General features: G+C 59.7%; 1 protein-coding gene across 1 annotated transcript; it reads left to right on the top strand.

The window, feature by feature from the left end:
- The first annotated feature begins 13,909 nt into the window (after positions 1-13,909).
- On the top strand, positions 13,910-20,687 carry S1PR2 (sphingosine-1-phosphate receptor 2). The gene is given in 2 exon segments (NM_001198958.2): positions 13,910-14,100; positions 18,361-20,687. A coding segment is annotated over 1 exon segment (1,062 nt). The 5' UTR covers positions 13,910-14,100; positions 18,361-18,402; the 3' UTR covers positions 19,465-20,687.
- The last annotated feature ends 244 nt before the right edge of the window (positions 20,688-20,931 follow it).

Below are 20,931 nucleotides of genomic sequence, written 5' to 3'. Positions count from 1 at the left end.
TGGTCTGCTGGCCACAGTCAGTGCCTTCGGGTGGGAAATTCGATGAATAATGGAGGCAAAACAAACCAGGCTTGGCAGCGAAGCAAACACTCAAATGGCGTTTTTTAAGACTTCTTGACTTGTTTAAATGATTTGAAAGAAAAGGGAGCTTCCGTTCGCTGGTTCACGCCCCAAATGCCCACAACTGGCCTGAGCCAGGAGCCTGGAGCTCCATCCGGGTCTCCCACGTGGGTGCAGGGGCCCAGATACTTGGACCATCTTCCACTGCTTTCCCAGGCACGTTAGCAGGGAGCTGGATAGGAAGTGGAGCAGCTGGGACTCAAACCGGCGCCCACGTAGGATGCCAGTGTCACAGGTGGAGGCTAAGCCCACTGCACCCCAGCGCTGGCCCCTGCAGGTATCTCTCTGATACACTGATTTCATTTCCTTTGATAAGTCCAGTAGTGAGATTGCTGGATTATATGGTGTTCCTATTTTTAGCTGTTTTATAAATATTTTTTATTAATGTATTTGAGAGGCACAGAGAGAGAGAGAGAGAGAGAGCTTCCACCTGCAGCAGTGAAATTGGGACCAGGCACTCCATCCGGGTCTCCAAGCAGGTGGCCGGAACCCAAGCACTTGAGCCGTCACCACTGCCTCCCAGGGTGCGCACCAGCAGGAAGCCGGAGTCAGGGGCTGGGAATCAAACCCAGATGCGCCACCCGGGACCGCAGTGGAAGGCGGTCCAAGGGCTGGGGCCCCTGCACCCACGCGGGGGGCCCGGATGGAGCTCCCGGCTCCTGGCTTCAGCCTGGCGCAGCTCTGGCCGTTGCAGCCATCTGGGGTGTGAAACCAGCAGAGGGAAGACCTATCTGTGCAGCTCCTCCTCTCTGTCACTCTGCCTTACAAATAAATAAAATAAATCTTAAAAAAACAAAAGCACCTCGCAGACCAGCGTGGGGCCCAGGTGGCCTCCCTGCTGGCCGGCCGGTCGGTCGCTTTTGCTTGCCCCTGTTCTCCCCATGGGGGGGGGGGGCTTCATGCTGCTGGCATCGCACCCGTCCTCATTTGCATCCCACCTGCAGTGCGTGGCCAGTTCCGCTTTCTCTGCCCCCTCCCCAGCACTCGCGAAGGTTTGGGGGGACCTCAGCCATCGGGGGAGTGGAGTGAGGCGACAGCGCTGTGGGGCTTGGATTTGCATTTCTCCGGTGATTCGTGATGGCAAGCGTGTGTGTGTGTGTGTGTGTGTGTGCCCCTGGGCCATTGGCTTTCCACCCTGAGAGCATATTTACTGGTTGATTATCCATTTGCAGAGCAACACACGCGTGTGGTAAAAGCGACATTTCAGAAGCTACCGCGGGATCTCCTCCAGCTCACGCCCCGCCCCCCACCCTCCAGTTTCCCTTCCAGCAGCATCCTTCAGAACCAGCTTCTCCCAGTCTGCGGCTTTCCAGGCCGGTTCGCAGGTCTGCCCCGTGGCCCAGAGAGCGTGGCAGATGCTGGAACAGCACTTGGTTGCTTGCTGACTTATTGGGTACCTGCCAGGCACCGCAGGGGCGTTAGAGAGCGGGCGGTAGATTGGACTGTGGATGGAGCCCTGTGTAACACTCCCCTGGAGGTGTGGGCCCCCGCCTCTCCCTGCTAGTGTTACAGCGCGTGGTGCACCAAGCCTGCGATCCTAGAGTGCGTTGGAAGTACGTCTTTGTAAAAATTAAGGAAAAAAAAAAAGAGAAGGAAGGAGGGGGTTGGGGGAGTGAGGGCGGAGGAGGAGGGAAGTTTGATTGTGTTCTTAGAGCCGTACCTGTGAAATACAGGGAGTCTGATCTCTTTATAGTAATAAAGTATCACACACACACACACACACACACACACACACACGGTGCATTCCAGGGGCTGGCGCTGTGCAGCAGGGAGCTGCATGGCCTCCTACGATGCCCCCACCCATATCAGAGCGCCGGTGCCAGTCCCGGCTGCTTGGCTTCCAACCCAGCTCCCTGCTAGTGCACCTGGGAAAGCAGCAGTGATGGCCCAAGTGCTTGGGCCCCCACCCCAACGTGGGAGACCCGGATGGAGCTCCTGGCTCCTGGCTCCTGGTCCCAGCTGTTATGGTCGTTTTGGCCAGGCCAATACCAGGACCTGGAGCTCCATCGTGGTCTCCCGCGTGGGTGCAGGGACCCAAGCGCTTGGGCCATCCCTGCTGCTTCCCTAGGTGCATGAGCAGGGAGTTGGATCAGAAGTAGAGCAGCCGGGACTCGAACCGGCGCTCTGACACGGGATGCCGGCATTGACACGAGACACCATGGCCGCACGCAGTGGCTTAACCTGCGGCAGGTGCCACAGCGCTGGCCCCAACCCCTGCCTTCTGACCCGTGTTAGAAATCAGACTTCGGCTCCCTCCCACTCCTCGCCACCTCCCTGCAGTCCCCCGGCCCCCGGGGACCTGTGAACACCCGAGTCAGGAGTCAGTGATTCCTCCTCTGCTCAGAACACCCAGGCCCTTGTCAGGGCCCACAGGTCCGGGAGCACGCGCCCCCCACCTCTGCCGCCCCGCTCCCACCGCAGGCTGTGACATCAGCCTCCTGCCAGGACCTGCCAATCACATTCCAGCCTCAGGGTTTCTGCAGGCTCGCTCCCTCCTCCAGGAACACACTCCGTCACCTTCTTCAGGTCCCTATTCAAACAGTGACAGTAGGACTAAATCTCCCTGTCCCTCCCACCCTGCACGCCTCATCTGCCTTTGCTGGAACATTCCGACAGATGCTACCCTGTGCTCGTGCATCCCGGGCCTTGGCTGTCTCCCCCCTTAGTCTGTTAGATCCCGGGGCTGAGGTTGTGGCGCAGCGGGAGAAGTAGCCACCTGCCACCTGCCACCTGCGGGGCCAGCTTCCCGCACCTGCACGGCTCTGCTTCCACTCTAGCCCCCTGCCGATGCACCTGGGAGGTAGCAGGTGACGGCCCAAGTGCCTGGACCCCTGCCATCCCTGTGGGAGACCCAGATGGAATTCCCAGGCTCCGGGCTTCAGCCTGGCCCAGCCCTGGGGAGTGAAACAGCGGATGGAACCAGCAGATGCAAGATTCTCTCTCTCTTTCTCCCTCTCTGCCTTTCAAACAAATTAATACACAAAGCTTTTTTTTTTTTTTTAAGATTTATGTATTTATTTGAGAGGCAGAGTGAGAGAGAAAGAGAGGTCTTCCATCCACTGTTTCACTCCCCAAATGGCCACAACAGCCAGAGCTGGGCCAGGCTGAAGCCAGGAGCCAGGAGCCAGGAGCTTCTTCCGGGTCTCCCACGTGGGTGCAGGGGCCCAAGGACTTGGGCCATCTTCCACTGCTTTCCCAGGCCACAGCAGAGAGTGGATGGGAAGTGGAGCAGCCGGGACTGGAACCGGCGCCCCTATGGGATGCTGGCACCACAGGTGGAGGCTTAGCCTACTACACACGGCGCTGGCCCCTAAATAAATAAATCTTAAGAAAGAAAGAATGTTAGCTCCTTCAGGCCAAGCCCTGTCTCTCGCTCACGACTGGGCTCCCTTGCCAAGAAGGTGCCAAGCAGCCAGCAGGCCCTTCACGCACAGTGGCTGAACACCTTGGGCGTAGAAAGCAGCTGTGGGTATCGATCACGGGTCTCTGTGAGAGGGGGGAATGACACTGGGACCTCTAACCGCAGGAGCTCAAAGGTTCTCCATTTTGGCCCAGCCTGGGTTGGAGGTCAAAGGTGGAAGATGCCAACCCTCTGCAGGCGATCAGAGGCTCCGCGGCAGGTGACCTCTGCCCCCGACACGGGGGTGGATGAGGCAGCTGCGTGGTAGCCTAGAGGCAGTCTTTGCCAGCCGTGGGTACCACAGTGGTGTCGGGGAGCCCCACCCCCCGCCCCTCCACGTCTGGCCTTTCCTAACTCCCCCTGCGTCATTGCACAAAGGTTTTCTGAAAAGCCAGGGGTCAGGGGTGGAGGGGGGAGCTCTGGGTAGGAGGTGCAGGTACAGGACAGGAGGGGGGGCTCCTGGCTGCCTCCAGCACCCCTCCCCCACAGCCTGCCCCCACATCTGCTGTGTGTTTGGTTTTTGCTCAGTTTGCGGGCAACTGGCAAGCCCTGGGAGGAGGGGGAGGAGGAGGAAGAGGGGGAGGGGGAGAGGGAGGGGGGGAGCTGTCTCCCGCAAGGCCCCCCTCCAGCCCCTGGGGAGGGGGCTGATTTGCATAAACAGTTCCATTGCCTTCAGTTCCCTGAGAAACCACAATGGTGGGGGTGGGGTGGTGTGGGGGGAACAGAGAAAGGGCCAGAGAGGCCCTGGAGCCAGGTGTGGGCAGAGCCTGACCCCCCCCTCCCCACCCCGTGAGGCTTGGAGCCCAGGCCAGGTCACAGGGGCTGTGCAAACCTCAGTTCTCTCGTCTGTGAAATGGGCTGTCACTGTCCCATTCCCTCCTGAGCCCACGTCTCGTCTCATGCCCTGGCCCACCTGCAAGGCTGGGGGCTGAGGCTGGCACCTGAGGTCCCCGTAGCCCATGGGAGGGCGGGGGGGAACCCAAGGGGTTTCTCCCGTTGAACGTGGCCTCCCTATATGCTAAGTTCTTTGCAGATAAAATTTCTGGGGCCGGCGCTGTGGTGCAGCAGGTTAAGCCACCACCCACAACACAGGATCCCTTACGATCGCTGGTTCATGTGACTCTGCCATCCCACGTCTCAGCACCTGCTGCTCCACTTCCCATCCAGCTCCCAGCCAATGTGCATGGGGAAGCAGAGGGTGACAGCCCGAGGACTTGGGCCCCTGCCACCCACGCGGGAGACCTGGATGGAGCGCCAGGCTCCTGGCTTCCACCTCATCCAGTCCTGATGTTGCTACCATTTGGGGAGTGAAACAGAAGGTACAAGATCTCTCTCTCTCTCTCTCTCTCTCTCTCTCTCTCTCTAACTCTGCTTTTCAAATACATAAATTTTTTTTTGACAGGCAGAGTGGACAGTGAGAGAGACAAAGGTCTTCCTTTGCCGTTGGTTCACCCTCCAGTGGCTGCTTCGGCTGGTGCGCTGCAGCCGGCGCACCACACTGATCCGAAGGCAAGAGCCAGGTGCCTCTCCTGGTCTTCCATGGGGTGCAGGGCCCAAGCACTTGGGCCATCCTCCACTGCACTCCCGGGCCACAGCAGAGAGCTGGCCTGGAAGAGGGGCAACCGGGACAGAATCCGGCGCCCCGACCGGGACTAGAACCCGGTGTGCCGGCACCGCAAGGCGGAGAATTAGCCTAGTGAGCTGCGGCGCCGGCCTCAAATACATCAATTTTAAAAAGTGTGGAATGCCACTTTTTTAAAGAGTAAAATAAAATTTCTTTAATTTTTTTTCAAAGGCAGACACACACAAAGAGATCAAGAGACAGAGACAGAGACAGAGAGAGACAGAGAGAGAAAGAGATTCCATCCCTGGTTCACTCCCCAAGTGCCCCTAATAGCCAGGGCAAAGGCAGGAGCCCAGAGCTCCAGCCGGGTCTCCCCCGTGGGTGGCAGGGGCCCAAGTACCTGAGCCGTCACTGCCTCCTCCCAGGGTGCGCATGCGCAGGAAGCTGGCGTTGGGAGTGGAGCTGGGACTGAATCCAGGCGCTTGGTGACACTGGTGTGGCTGAGGCCAACCCCGTCATCAGCCCTGATGCCGAGACGGTCTACACCAGGGGACTTCAGAAAGCTCAGGCAGAGTGGAACTAAAAGACGAAGCTTATGTGGTGCAAAAAAAAAAAAAAAAAAAAAAAAAGAACTTTTTCCATACCAGAGGGTCTTCAAGAAGCTCATGAAAAATGTATATAATGAAAGAAACTGATGGAGTTCACAAGTTTTCTTTACACCAAAACAGAAATCCGTGTTTAAAAATTATTTATGTAGGGGTCAGCACTGTGGCTCAGTGGGCTAAGCTGCTGCCTGCGATGCCAGCATCCCATATGGGTGCCAGTTTGAAACCCGGCTGCTCCACTTCTGACCCAGCTCCCCGCTAATGCGCCTGGGGAAGCAGCAGGTGATGACCCAAGTGCTTGGGCCCCTGCAGCCACGTGGGAGACCCGGATGGAGCTCCTGGCTCCTGCCTTTGGTCTGGCCCATTTCCAGTTGTTGCAATCATTTGGGAAGTGAACCAGTGGCTAGAAGATCTCCCTCTCCCTCTCCCTCTCCCTCTCCCTCTCCCTCTCCCTCTCCCTCTCCCTCTCCCTCTCCCTCTCCCTCTCCCTCTCCCTCTCCCTCTCCCTCTCCCTCCCCCTCTCCCTCTCCCTCTCATCCATCTCTTTCTGTCACTCTGCCTTTCAAATAAATAAGTAAAGAGTAAGAACCAGGCATACGTAGGTCTCCCAAATACTGGTTCACTGTCAAGTGCCCCTGTGACAGCCTGAGGCTGGGCCAGGCTGAAGCCAGGAGCCGGGAACTCCATCCGGGTCTCCCACACGGGTGGCAGGGACCCAAACACTTGAGCCATGACCTGCTGCCCCCCAAGGTGCCTTAACAGGAAGTTGGAATCGGAAGTGGAGCCGAGACTGAACCCCCAGGTGCCGGATATGGGACGCAGGCATCTGAAGCGGTGTCTTAACCACTGTGCCCAGTTCGTGCCCCAGCTGTTACCATTGTGTGTAGGGGGGAGCGGCAGGGAGCCTGGCTGAGAAGTGGGGCCGCTTCGGCTTTCCCGCCCCCCACCCCTGCAGTTCTGCAGGCCTCCCTCAGGCAGGAGAGAGAGCCCACCGCTCCCAGGCTCCGAGGGCTGGGGTTGCGTCTGCTACAGACGTGGCAGAGGGCGGCCTGTGCCGGAGCCTCCCCACCCCACCCCTGCAGCCGAAAGCAGGCCCCGGGCCCACGGACGGACGGACAGTCGGGAGGAGGCGGCTGCAGCTCCCCTGCTGCCAAACGCAACATCTGGAAGGGCTCTCTGCAGCCTGGGGCCCCTCCCCCAGCGCCGGGGCGGTGATGAGAAAGTCAGAATCCATTTCAGACACTTCTCCCTGCTCGGCCCCGGCTGCCAGAAGCTGGAGGCCCAGGGTCCCCTTGACCCGGACTGTGGGTTGTGAGGAATGTCCCCGGTCCTCGGCCGAAGCCAGCGTCCACCTGGGCTGGGACAAGGATGGCGAGGATGACGCGGGGCCCGGGATGGAATGGAGGACAGAGAGCCAGGGCCGCTGGGCTGAGAGGGGCCAGGCTTCAAAACCCACCACGCCCGTGTGCCTTGACTTGCCTCATCTTTAAAATGGGCGGATGGAGGGAGGGACTGGCGTTGTAGTCTGGCCGGTCAAGCTGCCACTTGATGACACCGGCATCCCATATCAGGGTACGGGTTCGAGTCCCGGCTGCTCCACTCCCAATCCAGCTTGGAAAAGCAGCAAAATGATGGCCCAAGTGCTTGGGCCCCCACCACTCACGTGGGAGACCTGGATGGAGTTCCTGGCTCCTGGCTTTGGTCTGGCCCAAACTTGGCTACTTTAGCTCTTTCTCATCTCTCTCTCTCTCTCTCTCGCTAAGCCTTTCAAATAAATAAATAACTCTTTGGAGAACAAAAATAACCACTTAAAAAAACAAATCAAGCAAACAAAATCGGTGGTTGGCCTGGCTGTTAGCCCAGCACTGGGGCACCTGCGTCGTGTATCCAAGCACCTGGGTTCCAGCCCTGACTCCAGCTCCCTGCTAATGAGCACTCTGGAGGCAGCAGGTGATGGCTCAAGTCCTTGGGTCCCTGCCACCAGCACGGGAGGCCCGGATGGAGCTCCAGGCTCCTGGCTTGGTCTAGCTCAGCCCCAGCCGGTGCAGCAGGTATATGGGGAGAGAACCAGTAGATGAGAGTGATGGATCGCTCTGTCCGTCCATCTGTGGCTAAATGAAGTGCAACACCATGATGACGGGCACAGTGGCAGCCTCCGTGGGTTCCGAGGATGCAGGAGGCCCAGCCTGTGGCCCGTGACCATTAGCCCCTGTAATTACTGGACGCTCCTCGGAGCCTCTTCCTTCTCCTTTATTTGCCCTGCCTGGAAGCTGTCCCAGAAAAGAGCTTGCTTCCTTCCTCCCCCACTGTTACCTCGCTCGGGAGGCGCCCGGGCGCCCACCCCCAGGCCACTGGGACGTCCAGGTCCCCTGTGTCTTCCAGATGACCCGGCCGAGACCTCGCAGTGCCCCAGCAGACAGAGGGAGGGGGAAGTTGCCTGGCCGAGTGTCCGAGCCGTCTCTGGTCTCTGGGGACATCACCTTTGTCTGAGAGCCTCGTCTCCCCCCCCACACACCCCAGACGGCCGGATACGTCTGTGGCCTTGACATCACCCCCACCCCCAGGTCCCTGGGGAGATGGTGAATTGCTGAGCCAGCCCAGGCAAGCAGAGGTGGTGGGGGCACTTCCTCCCCAGCCTTCAGGTCCCCACAAAGGGTTGTGATTTCCGCTCGATAGCTCCCGCGCACGCGGGAGCCAAGCACCCAGTTTTCTTTGTGCCTCCTCCGCTGCGGGTTGAACACCTGCTGCCTTGACGTTGCCTTGGCAACCACCTCACCTGGCGGCGGCGCGTGGGGGGTGTGTGTGTGTGTGTGCAGTGAGGTCTGGAACCAAGGAGCCCCGAGAGATCTAGCCCAGGAAAAGGAGCAGAGTCCAGAGCGAACCTCTCCTCTCTGACTTTCCTTAGCCGCTCATGAAAGCCCCGGGACTCTGCATGAGAACCAGCTGCTTTCTTCCCTGCCTCCTCCATCGGACTGTCAGCTTTGCATGGCAGCAGCCAAGGGGGCACCACCAGGGCCTGGCGCAGGTCCCCATCCAGGAGCACTTCAGCAAGTTCATGGGGAGATGGAATTGTATGTTGATTTCGGTACCAAAAACATTTTGAGAGCCATGCATAGTTTTTCATAATCCGAATTTCCCATGAACTTTTTGAAGACTCCTCATGTGTATCGTATGCGTAATGTTGTATGCAAATACGTAGCATGAATATGTTGAGTACATTTTAAAAGATTATTCTTATTTTATTTGAAAAGCAGAGATACAGAGAGAGAGAGAAAAGGAGGTCTTCCATCTGCTGCCTCACTCCCCAGAGGCCCACAACAGCTGGGCGGGGTCAGGCCAAAGCCAGGAGCCAGGAGCACAGTTCAAGTTTCCCCTGAGTGGCAGGGACCCAGGTACTTGAACCATCACCTGCTGCCTCCCAGGCTGTGTGTTAGCAGGGAGCTGGGCTCAAAAGTGGATCCGGACTTGAACCCAGATCCCCAGACATGGGGTGTGGTGACCTAGTGAGGGTCTTAATTGCTGTACCAAGCGACCACCCTAATATGTTGATTCTTAATATTCATGTGTTAATAATTAAATATGCTTATCAGTGTCAATTTAATATCAAACATTGATATGTTTATTAACAATGTTTATTATTGATATTTTTAATTTCTTATTACAAGAGCTATTTTACAAGTCTAGAGACTTGGTTACTATTTTTTTTTAATATTTATTTATTTGTGGCTGGCGCTGTGGTGTAGTAGGCTAAGCAGCCACCTGCAGTGCCAGCATCCCATATGGGCACCGGTTCAAGTCCCAGCTGCTCCACTTCCAATCCAGCTCTCTGCTATGGCCTGGGAAAGCCCTGGATCATGGCCCAAGTTCTTGGCCCCCTGTACCCACATGGGAGACCTGGAAGAAGCTCCTGGCTCCTGGCCGTGGATCGGCCCAGCTCTGGCCATCATGGCCATTTGGGGAGTGAACCAGCAGATGGAAGACCTCTCTCTCTGTCTGTGTCTGTAACTCTGCCTCTCAAATAAGTAAATAAACCTTTAAAAAATATTTGTTTATTTGAAAGGCAGAGTTACAGAGAGGGAGTGCCAGAGGCAAAAAGAAATCTTCTATCTACTGGTTCACTCCCCAAATGGCTACAACACCAGGGCTGGGCCAGGCTGAAGCTAGGATCCAGGAGCTTCACCCGGGTCTCCCATGTGAGTGCAGGGGCCCAAGCACTTGTGCCATCCTCTGGGGCTTTCCCAGGCGCATTAGCTGGGTGTTGGGTTGGAAGTGGAGCAGCCGGGATTTGAACCGGCGCCCATGTGGGATGCCAGCCCTGCGGGTGGTGGCTTCACTGGCTGTATCACAGCGCCGGCCATGGGACTTGGTTACTTATTTTTTAAAAATATTTATTTATTTATTTGTAAGGCAGAGTTACAGAGAGGCAGAGAGAGAGAGAGGTCTTCCATCCATTGGTTTACTCCCCCAAATGGTTGCAATGGCCAGAGTTAGGCCGATCTGAACCCGAGAGCCAGGAGCTTCTTCCAGGTCTCCCATGGGGGTGCAGGGGCCCAAGGACTTGGGCCATCTTCCACTGCTTTCCCAGGCCACAGCAGAGAGCTGGATCGGAAGTGGAGCAGCCGGGACTCGAACCGGCACCTCTGTGGGATGGCGGCGCTGCAGGTGGCGGTTTTACCTGCTACTTGTTACTTTTTACAAAGTTATTCCAAAGGTAGAGCAACAGGAGAGGCAGAACGGGAGTTGGATCTTCCGTCCCTCAAATGGCTGCAACAGCTGGGGCTGGGCCAGGCTGAAGCCAGGAGCCAGGAGCTCCATCCGGGTCTCCCACGTGGGTGTCAGGGGCCCAGGCACTTTGGCCCTCCCCTGCTGCCTCCCGGGATGGATGGGAAGTGGAGCAGTCAGGGCTTGAACCAGGCGCTCTGAGTGGAGCAAGGGTGTCCCAAGTAGTGTTTTCACCAGCTGTGCCACAACACCTACCCCAGAGACTCCATTTTCCATCTCTTTGTAAATTGCTTGAATTGGTCACGCCAACTCAAAACTTCAAATGGTTCCCCAGGGTACACCGTAGCAAGGGGCCCCTTCTCACCTACTTTCCCTGTCTCTACTTCCCCTGTCTGAGGGCAGTGGCTGTGACCAGTGTCTCGTGCCTGCACCTGGAGCCGACCCGTGCGACCCCAGGCAAATGTGAGTGTATTTGTGTGGCCTTTATAAATACACTCCGACACACAAACAAGCCGTGCGCCGTGCTCTCCTGGGAATGCCCAATGTATGTCTCCTCATTGGCATTCAGGGATCGATTCCAAATCTCTTTTTTACGATCTATTTATTTGTTTGAAAGGCAGAGTTACAGAGAGGCAAAGGCAGAGAGAGAGAGAAAGAGAGAGAAAGAGAGAGAGAGAGAGAGAGAGAGAGAGAGAGGTCTTTCAGCCGCTGGTTCATTTCCCAAATGGCCACAATGGCCAGAGCTGGGCCGGGCTGAAGCCAGGAGCCAGGAGCTTCTTCCGGGTCTCCCACACCGGTGCAGGGCCCCAAGGACTTGGGCCATCTTCCACTGCTTTCCCAGGCCACAGCAGAGAGCTGGATCGGAAGTGGAGCGGCCGGGACTTGAACCGGCGCCCACACGGGATGCTGGCACTGCAAGTGGCAGCTTTACCCGCTATGCCATAGCACCAGCACCTCTTTTTGTTCTATTTTGCTTTTCAGACACTCTCTACTGATACATGAGGGTGCTTTAAGAGGTTTTTTGCTTTTTATTTTAAAGATTTATCTATTTGAAGGGCAGAGAGCTGGATCTAACTGAAATGGAGCAGCCAAGACTTGAACCTGCTCTCACACGAGATGCTGGCGCCGCAGGCAGGTGGCACCACCACACTGACCCCTAAAAAGTTAGTTGACAATGAAACTACAAAATAATTTATTCTGTACAAAAATTTTTGACATTCGTCTGTGTTCCTCATGCTATGCATTCCCACGAACTTTTTGAAGACCCCACGTGTGCATGGATTTCCGAGTATTTTTTTGCACCAGAATAAACTTATTTTATTTTGCTTATTAATTTGGAAGGCAGAGACAGACAGGAACAGAGATCTCTTCTTCCATCAACCGGTTCACTCCCCAAATGCCCACCACAGCCAGACCGAAGCCAGGAGCCCAGAACCCCATCCGGGTCTCCTACGTGGATGGAGCAGAGCCAAGCACTCAAGCCATCACCTGCTGCCTCCCAGGCTGCACACGTGCAGGAGGCTGGATCAGAAGCGGAGCTGGGACTCGCAGCATCTTCAGCCCTACGCTAAATGCCTGCCTCTGATCTTAGCCTCTGACTCCAGTTTCTGCAAACTTTTGCAAGCACCCTTGCACAGACAGAAAAGTAAAATTAACCACTCTCTCCTTTTTTTGGTCAATCACACTCTCTCAGTATCAAGCAGCCTTCATTTTTCTTTTTTTTTTTTTGACAGGCAGAGTGTACAGTGAGAGAGAGAGAGAGACAGAGAGAAAGGTCTTCCTTTTTGCCGTTGGTTCACCCTCCAATGGCCGCCGCGGCCGGCGCACAGCGCTGATCTGAAGCCAGGAGCCAGGTGCTTCTCTTGGTCTCCCATGGGGTGCAGGGCCCAAGCACTTGGGCCATCCTCCACTGCACTCCCTGGCCACAGCAGAGAGCTGGCCTGGAAGAGGGGCAACGGGGACAGAATCCGGCGCCCCGACCGGGACTAGAACCCGGTGTGCCTGCGCCGCAAGGCGGAGGATTAGCCTAGTGAGCCACGGCGCCGGCCTCAAGCAGCCTTCATTTTTAAAACTGAATTCATTGGGAGAACAGGAGAGCTATGCATGTGTTAGAAAAATCAAAAAGCACACAGTGCTCAGGGAGTGGAAGACGCCTTCCTCCCAGCCGGTCTCCCATCTCTCAGGAAATGCACCAGCTTCTGCTTGTGGCCGTGTTCTGATGTTCTGACGTGTGCAGAATATCACACACACACACGCACACGTGCACACTCACACATGCGCACACACACACACACACAAGGGCAGGCACACACATGCACACATGCACATGCACTCACCCATGCACACACGTGCACACAAATGCACACACATGCACGCACACACATGTGTGCGCACGCACACACGCCCTGGCCAGGAAGTTGTGTCTGTTTTCTTCACTGATCCATCCCCAGCCTTTAGAATGATGCAGAGCATAGAGTAGCTTGCTTACCACCCAAGCGTACTTCCAACAGTTCAGCCACCGTGGGGATGCTGGCATCCTGTATTGGGGTACCTGGTTCAAGTCCTGGCTGCTCCACTTCCAATCCCACTTCCTGCTAATGCGCCTGGGAAAGCAGTGGAAGATGGCCAAGTCCTTGGGCCCCTGCACCCACGTGGGAGACCTGGAAGAAGCTCTTGGCTCCTGGCTTCAGATCAGCCCAGCTCTGGCCATTGTGGCCATTTGGGGAGTGACCCAGTGAATGGAAGACCTGGATTGAATTCCAGGTCCCCAGTTTCGAGCTGGTCCAGCCCCGGTTGTTGCTGGCACTTGGTGGGTAAACCAGCAGACAGACGATCTCTCTGTCTGTTTCTCCCTCCCCCGCCCAAATGAAAGGACAACAAATAAACAAAATGTTTTAAGTTTGTGAACAAATGAAAATAAACGATAAGTATTTTGATGCAAAAAAAGTTGAAATCCTTGCATAGTTTTTTTTCCCATAATATGCATTTTCCATGAAGCTGGGAGCCCTGTCATCCATGGTAAATACACACGCAAACTGAGTGCCTGCACACACAAACACCGGCGCCCGATTTCTGGGGTCTTTTCGGGGCAGAGGCCAATCCTGTCTTAGGGACAGAGTGTGGCACACAGTAGGCACTGCTGTGTGGATACCGCTTTAACACAGAGTAGGTGCTTCGCGGCTCCTGGTTGGGTAAAGAGAGATCAGGGGATCTGGCGGTGCCCGCCTCCAGTCCGGGGTCCGAGGCCAAGGGCACATATGAAATTCAAGACAGTTTGAGGTTGAGGCCACCTACCTGGTCAGGACTACCGTGACATCACGGGACTGCATGACGTCACGCGCCGGCCGGTTCTCACGGGTGGGGGCTGGGAGCGGGAGGGCGAGAGAGAGAGGTGGGGGGTGCGGACAAAGGGACCCTTGCGAACCGCCCCTGCCGGCCCCCGCGCGCGCCCCGGCCGGCCGGCCACATCTGGAATTCATTGCAGCCGCCGCCGGAAAGGGGAGGAGCGCAGGGCGGGGCAAGCTGGGGGCCGAGGCGGCGGCTCTTCCCCGCCCCCTTCGGTTCCCAGTCCCCAGCCCCGGGACGCCGCCGAACCCGGCCGGCAGCCTCGGCTCCAGACGCGGCCGCCCCGGGCACGCAGATGCCAAGGCCTCTCCGGCCAGGGTAGGGACCCGGGCCGGCCTAGCCAGGTGAGCGGCGCTCGGCGAGGGAGAGGCCGAAAGGGCGGGCCCCGGGCCCCTGAGGTCGCGGGATCGGAGCTGGGAGGCCGGGCTAGGGGTCCCGGGCGCATCAGGGCGCGCACGCGCCGCCCGTGTCCCAGCTGCACGGACCGGCCGGGCGCCGCGCGCCCTCTCCACGGCTCGGGGCGGCTTCCACTGACTCGGCCGCGAACCCGCCGCCTCCCCCCCGGGGCAGGAAGTTGGCGCCGAGAAGGCGGAATCCGAGCGCTTTCGGCTGGAGACTTTGGGAGGCTGGACCGTGTGTCCAGAGTTCGGGGGGCGGGGTGGGGACTGTGTCTGGGGGAGGGGCGCGGCACCCCTCCAGGCTAGCCGGGGCAGAGCGGGGGCGCAAGGCTCAACGCGCCGCGGAGCCTTCAGACCAAGGGGCGGGCCCCCGGGGAAGGCAGAGCCGCTCACCGCCAGCACCTCCGACTTCGTGCCTCAGTTTCCCCTCGTTGTGGGTCCCCTCCCCCTCCCGCGGGGGCGTGGCTTTGTTCTGGAAGGGAAGAGATGGTTACTCCGTGGCCCGGCCGCCTCCTAGTTTCCCTTGGGGCCTGGGGATGGGGCTTGGGGAAAGGTGCGCGTGGCGCAGACCCCCGCGTGGTCCCGAGCCCCGCAGAACGTCTGGCCCTCGCCCCCCTTCGTCTGCACGAGTTGACTCACTCGGGGATTTCCACCCCCTCCTCCGTCTCTGCCCTTGTCACACGCTCGGGGCGCCACGCGCTGAGCCCACGGCCCTCCGCGTGGCGTGACGCGGGCGAGGCGCTCGTGGCACGGCTGCCGCTGGGATCGCCCCCTCCCCAGAAGTCCCGGCAATCTCGAACCAGGCCCCCTAGCGGAATCCAGGGGGAGTCGTTCACCCCGACGTGGAGGAGTGGGGGGGGGTCTCGCGCGCGCGCGCGGCTGTCTCTCGGGAGCGAGGAGGCGCGGCCCCCAGCCCCCCGCGCGCGCGTGAGCCAGTGTGGATACCGCGCATTCCTCGGCCAGATAAGGCGGCAGCGACTGGAGAGTGCGGCGCAGGGGGCGGGCCCTGTGGCTGTGGCCGTCTCCACGGAGACGCGCGGGGCTTCGCGGGTGGGGGTTCCCAGAGGCCTCTCCAGTCTGCACTGCCACTTGGTTCATGCATTCATGCATGCATCCATCCGTGCACACTGCATGGTCGCTGGAGGGCCTGCAGAGGGATGTGGAAGCCAGACAGGAACCGTACCAAAAACATGATAATTTCCGATTGTGGTCGGGCTGTGAAGATAATAAGGCAAGACGCTATGAGTGACACGGGAGGCCCCTCCGTGCAAGTGGCCTTCAATGTGCAACCTGACAGATGCGGAGTAGACCAGTGATTCAGGCATATGGGGGAAGAGTGTGTCAGAGGAACAGGGGGGCGAAGGCTCAGAGGTCGGGGTGGAAACCGGAGTAGGAGGCCTGGGAGCGGGGGAGGTCGGGCAGCGAGAGAGGAGTTGGGGGAGGCAGCGGCTAGGCTGTTGGGGCCATAGGGAGCCATGCGAGCTCTAACTTGGAAGCTCTCCCTGGCTGCTTGGGGATGGAGCCTGGCACGTGACAGCCAGAGAGGGAGGCCAGGAGAAAGACAGGGTCTAGAGCTGCCCCCACCCCGGCTCGGGGTATGGTATCAGGGAGAATGTGGGTGACCAGCAAGAAGTATAAGCACAGGTTCTCTTTGGCACCAGGAGGGGCTGGAGAGGAACCTGGAAGCCACTGAACCTTCCTCCAGCGCCCCCCCATCCCACCCCCATCCATCCTGGCCCTGCAGCTGGACAGCCTCCTCGTTCTGAGTCCACTGGCGTCCTCCCGGGCCTCCCAGAGGGAGCGTCCAGACGGCTTGGGTGAAAGTGAAGAAGGGGGCCGGCTCCGCGGTGAGCCGGGGGGAGCCGGGGAAGCCGGCGAGGCAGGCCTCTCACCGCCAGCTTCCTCTTTCCCAGAAGCCTCCATCCACTCCTCAGCAAAGGCTCAGCGAGGAGGGTGAGACCTGCACACCGCCCCCCGCCCCCTGTGGTGGTGGGGGAGATGGTGGGACTGCAGCACCCCAAGGAATGGAATTCTTTGTGGGGGGGTGGGCAGTGTGTGTGTGCCAGTCCTCAGGGTCCCAGAGTAGAACCCATATCTGATTTGTCCAGAAAGTGGCAGTAAATCTCTCTCTGCCACTAAGCCAGGCTGGGGAGGGGGCAGCCGTGGACACACGCTGGGCCTCTGGCCCACCAGCCAGTGTGCTTTCCAGGCCTGCCCCAGGACCTCGATCCTCAATTAGGAACGCCAGGAGGGGACCCAGCAGTCCAGGGCAGCCTAGGGGCAACTGATGGAGGTGACCCAGCTGTCAGGCTGCGGTTCAAACCCCACTCCCCTCCCGGCCAGGGACACCCACATAGCTCTAACTTGGCCCCTAAGAGAAGACCAAGCTCCTATCGCCCCTAACTGACCCGATCCCTAAGGCACTCCCCGTTGGGCCAATCAGAGGCCGCGGAGGGAAAGCTCAGGCCAATAGGCACGTCGCTCAGTGTCCTGGGATTGAAAAGGAGCCAATCAAGGTGCAGGCTGTTTCCGGTCCGACGGCGGCGGCCCACGCGCGGAGCAGCCTGGGCCAAGGCAGCCCCGGGGCCGGCTGCGGCGGGCAGAGGGCACCAGGGCAGCTCGGGGCCCTGTCCAGCCAGGAAACAAGGGGGCCTCTGTTGGCGATCAGGGCGGGGCAGCTGTCCCCGAGGACGTGCACAAGCCCTTCTCTGTTCCCAAACTAGGACGGATGTCCCTCCGCCTTAGGGGGGCAGATGCCTCCCTGGGGCCGGGGACCAGGACGCCCCTCGGAGCGGGTGGCCGGGGACAGGGACGGCGGGGCAACCCCGGAAGCCCCCCATCACTCCCGGGCTCTCTGGGAACGGCCGAACCAGCCTTTTTCTGGAACAGAGCTTCTAGCTCGCACGTGGTCCTCCCAGGCCGGGTTCCAGGGACGGGAATGGCTCTTCCCTGCCGCCGGCCCCCCTCCTTCCTCAGCTAAGGCTTGGAGCTTCCTCCTTGTGGGGGGGGGCTCCTCGACACCCCTGAGCCCTCCCCTGCCCCAAGCTAGCCACGGGGTCTGCGTCTTCCCGCTCCCTCCCCCCACCTTTCAGCTTTCCTTGAAGGTGTTGGGGGGGGCCAGTGACTCAGTGTTTCATGGAAACAAATGCCTGGCCCCCTCCCCGCGGGGCTGCACGCCCCCTCACGGCTCACATGACTACAGCAGCAGCTGCCGCATCGCGCCTGGTCCAGGACCTCCCAGACTGGTCTCTGGTGGCGCCCCCCTGCCCCATCCAACTCCACCCCCCCAAGCCTTTCCCACACCGGATGTGACTTGGGAGCTGAGAACTCCACCCTGTTTGTTCCAGGGGCCTCACATCTGGATTTCATCCTGGTGGGGAGGGGGTGCCAACGCCCTGCCCGCCCTTCCTGGGGCCCTCCTGTCCCTGGGCAGAGCCGGATGGTGCTGGTGAGAACTGGCTGCTGGGGCTGTGGTTGGCCTCCTCAGCACCCCATCCCTAGAGACTGGGTGAGGGGCACCCAGTCCTAAATGGGAAGAGGAAAGCCAATGACGTCAGCTAATACTTGCTGAGCGCTTAGGAGGCGTCCACAGTGTCTCCTTAGTCATTTTCCTCTAAGTCTTGAGAAATGGGTTTTTTTCTCCCATTGCTGCACAGATGAGGCTGTCCGGGGCAGAGGCTGGAGTGAATTGCATGGCCTCCGAGGTCTGTGGCCTCCAAGATGATGTGACCTCGGTGATGCTGGAGTCTTGGGGCCGCCCTGTGTCTCCCCAAGACCTTATCTGGGAAGCGCACACAGCCTCAAGGCTTCGACTCAGCCTGCAGTCCCCAGGCAGTGGCGGGTGCTATCGGCAGCCCGGATCTGGCTGACCTGGGTCAGCAGAGGCAGCACGCGGCCCAAGGCTGCCGTGTGTGCTGGGGAAGAGAAACAATCGTTGGGAGGCCCTGGAAGGCCACTTTGTACCCTCTGTGCCACTTGGGGGAGCTCGCCCTGACTCAGGCCGCTCCTTATGCAGGAGTCCCGCCCCCACCAGCCTGTCCCATGCCTGGGGGCGGGGGTAGCTTGAGACCCTGGGGAGGGGTGGTGACCAGCCCGAGACTCCGCGTGCGTGCAGCGTGGTGGAGCCGGACCTTGAACTTGAGCCCTCCGCGCGGCGGCCGCCAGGGCTCTGACTTGTCGGTCTCTCTCTTTCTCCGTCCTCTGCAGCTGTGACAGCCTCATGGGCTCGGCCGGCCGCTGAGCCCCACCATGGGCAACTTGTACTCTGAGTACCTGAATCCCAGCAAGGTCCTGGAGCACTATAACTACACCAAGGAGACGCTGGACACCCAGGAGACGCCCTCACGCCAGGTGGCCTCGGCGGTCATCGTCGTCCTGTGCTGTGCCATCGTCCTGGAGAACCTACTGGTCCTCATCGCCGTGGCTCGGAACAGCAAGTTCCACTCGGCCATGTACCTGTTCCTGGGCAACCTGGCTGCCTCCGACCTCCTGGCCGGCGTGGCCTTCGTGGCCAACACCCTGCTGTCCGGCTCCGTCACGCTGGGGCTGACCCCCGTGCAGTGGTTCGCCCGCGAGGGCTCCGCCTTCATCACCCTCTCCGCCTCCGTCTTCAGCCTCCTGGCCATCGCCATCGAGCGGCAGGTGGCCATCGCCAAGGTCAAGCTCTACGGCAGCGACAAGAGCTGCCGCATGCTGCTGCTCATCGGCGCCTCGTGGTTCATCTCGCTGGTCCTCGGCGGCCTGCCCATCCTCGGCTGGAACTGCCTGGGCCAGCTGGAGGCGTGCTCCACCGTCCTGCCGCTCTACGCCAAAGCCTACGTCCTCTGTGTCGTGACCATCTTCTCCGTCATCCTGCTGGCCATCGTGGCGCTGTACGTGCGCATCTACTGCGTGGTCCGCTCCAGCCACGCCGACGTGGCCGGCCCGCAGACGCTGGCCTTGCTCAAGACCGTCACCATCGTCTTGGGCGTCTTCATCGTGTGCTGGCTACCGGCCTTTAGCATCCTCCTCCTGGACTACGCCTGTCCTGTCCGGGCCTGTCCGGTCCTCTACAAGGCCCAGTACTTCTTTGCCTTTGCCACCCTCAACTCGCTGCTCAACCCCGTCATCTACACGTGGCGCAGCCGGGACCTGCGGCGGGAGGTGCTGCGGCCGCTGCAATGCTGGCGGCGGGCGGCCGGGGTGCCGGGCCGACGGCGGAGCGGGACCCCAGGCCACCACCTCCTGCCACTCCGCAGCTCCAGCTCCCTGGAGAGGGGCGTACACATGCCCACGTCGCCCACGTATTTGGAGGGCAACACGGTGGTCTGAGGGGGCCAACCTGGGTGACCTCAGACAGAAACTGGGCGAGGGGGGCTGCCAGATAAGCCACGCCCCTTGCGCCCCTCCCTCCCACATTGCAGACTCCTGCACAACATTTGGCAGATGGCGGCTCTGCAGGTGGTGTCCTGGAGTGTGACCCCAGGGTGGGGGAAGGACCCGTACAGGGCCAGGGTGACAGCAGGCGGGCGCACGGTTCACCACTCGGTACGGAGGATTTCAACATTTCCCAACCGTTGGAGCGGCCCCCGTGTGCAGCAGCTCCCCTGTCTGGATTTCCCCCTCCCGCCACTCCTCTGCAGCCGCTGTCCCCAGGACTCGCGGGAGCTCCCTGGATGTCGCTAGCTGCCACTTCTTCCCTTTCCCCTCCGATGCCACTGGGTATGTGGCGTTGGCGGGGAGGGGACAGGGGCTATGCCTCATTCCCTGTTCTCAGACCTCATTGGTTCGTTTGCACTATCTGGGGTGCAGAAGAATTACCAAGGGCTGGAAAAACCAGTTTGAAGAGGCTTTGGAGGGCTTCGGGCCTCTGGGCGGGGTAGGGTGGAACTTGAGAAGAATCGGGGAGGGGAGGGAGATGTTTGTACAGGACCCTCACCCCCAAACAGCCACCCCCACCCCCGCAGGTGCCCGCCTCCACACCTTCCACCCAACCCAGGTACCAGATCCCCCAAAGGCAGGGCAGCCTTGAGCCCGCTGTGCCTCCTTGCAAGGGGGTGGGGTCATGGCCAAGGATGCCTCCTGGGGGCGCTGTTCCCCTCTCCTGCCCCGGCAGGACTTGGCTAAATCCTGTGGATGGATGGAAGGGACATTGCGGTACAAATATATTTATGTGCGTCCGTGTGTGTGTGTGTGTGTGTGTGTACACACGTGTGTGCGTGTGCCTGTGCATGGCATCTGTGACCTCGCCCCGCCACGTGTCCCCGCAGCGTGGATGCTGTCCCGTCTCCCCGCAGTGCCATGTCCCTGATACAGCTGCCAAAGCAAGGGGTCTGGCCCTGCCCGGCCTCTCGGGGAACTACCGGTTTATCTCCCCTCTTGAGAGCTGGCCTCAGGGCTACTTGACTCCAGCCTCCAGAATGCAAAGGCTGCGTGTTGGGGGGGGGGGCAAGGAGCCAATTAGGGGAGGCTTGCCCCGCCCCAGACCTAGCTCCCCAGACTCCCCCCAAGCCCTGAGACCCAGACTCAGGCCAATAAACGGTTTGGTTTCTCTGCGGTGGTGTTGGTGTCTTTGTGGGATGGAGGCCCCTGTGCTCGTGGGGGTGCCCCGAGGCTGGGCGGGATGGGGCAGGGGAGGGTGGTGGCTGCCCCGGGATCCTTTGCCAGCCTTTCTATCCTGTGTCCCTGCCACCCGCGTCCAGCCCTTCCTGAGCCAGGATCACCAGGGTGGATGGTGACCCTGCCCCTGGGGCAGCTATCAGCCTTGGCCCGCCCTTCCCAGGGACTAATTAGACCCGA

Source organism: Oryctolagus cuniculus, chromosome 16 (genome assembly GCF_051225735.1).
Source record: "Oryctolagus cuniculus isolate XC-2025 breed Fujian yellow rabbit chromosome 16, ASM5122573v1, whole genome shotgun sequence".
In the NCBI taxonomy this organism is placed as follows: Eukaryota; Metazoa; Chordata; class Mammalia; order Lagomorpha; family Leporidae; genus Oryctolagus; species Oryctolagus cuniculus.
The sequence above is the reverse complement of the archived record's forward strand: the minus strand, read 5'-3'. Positions and strand labels throughout refer to the sequence as shown.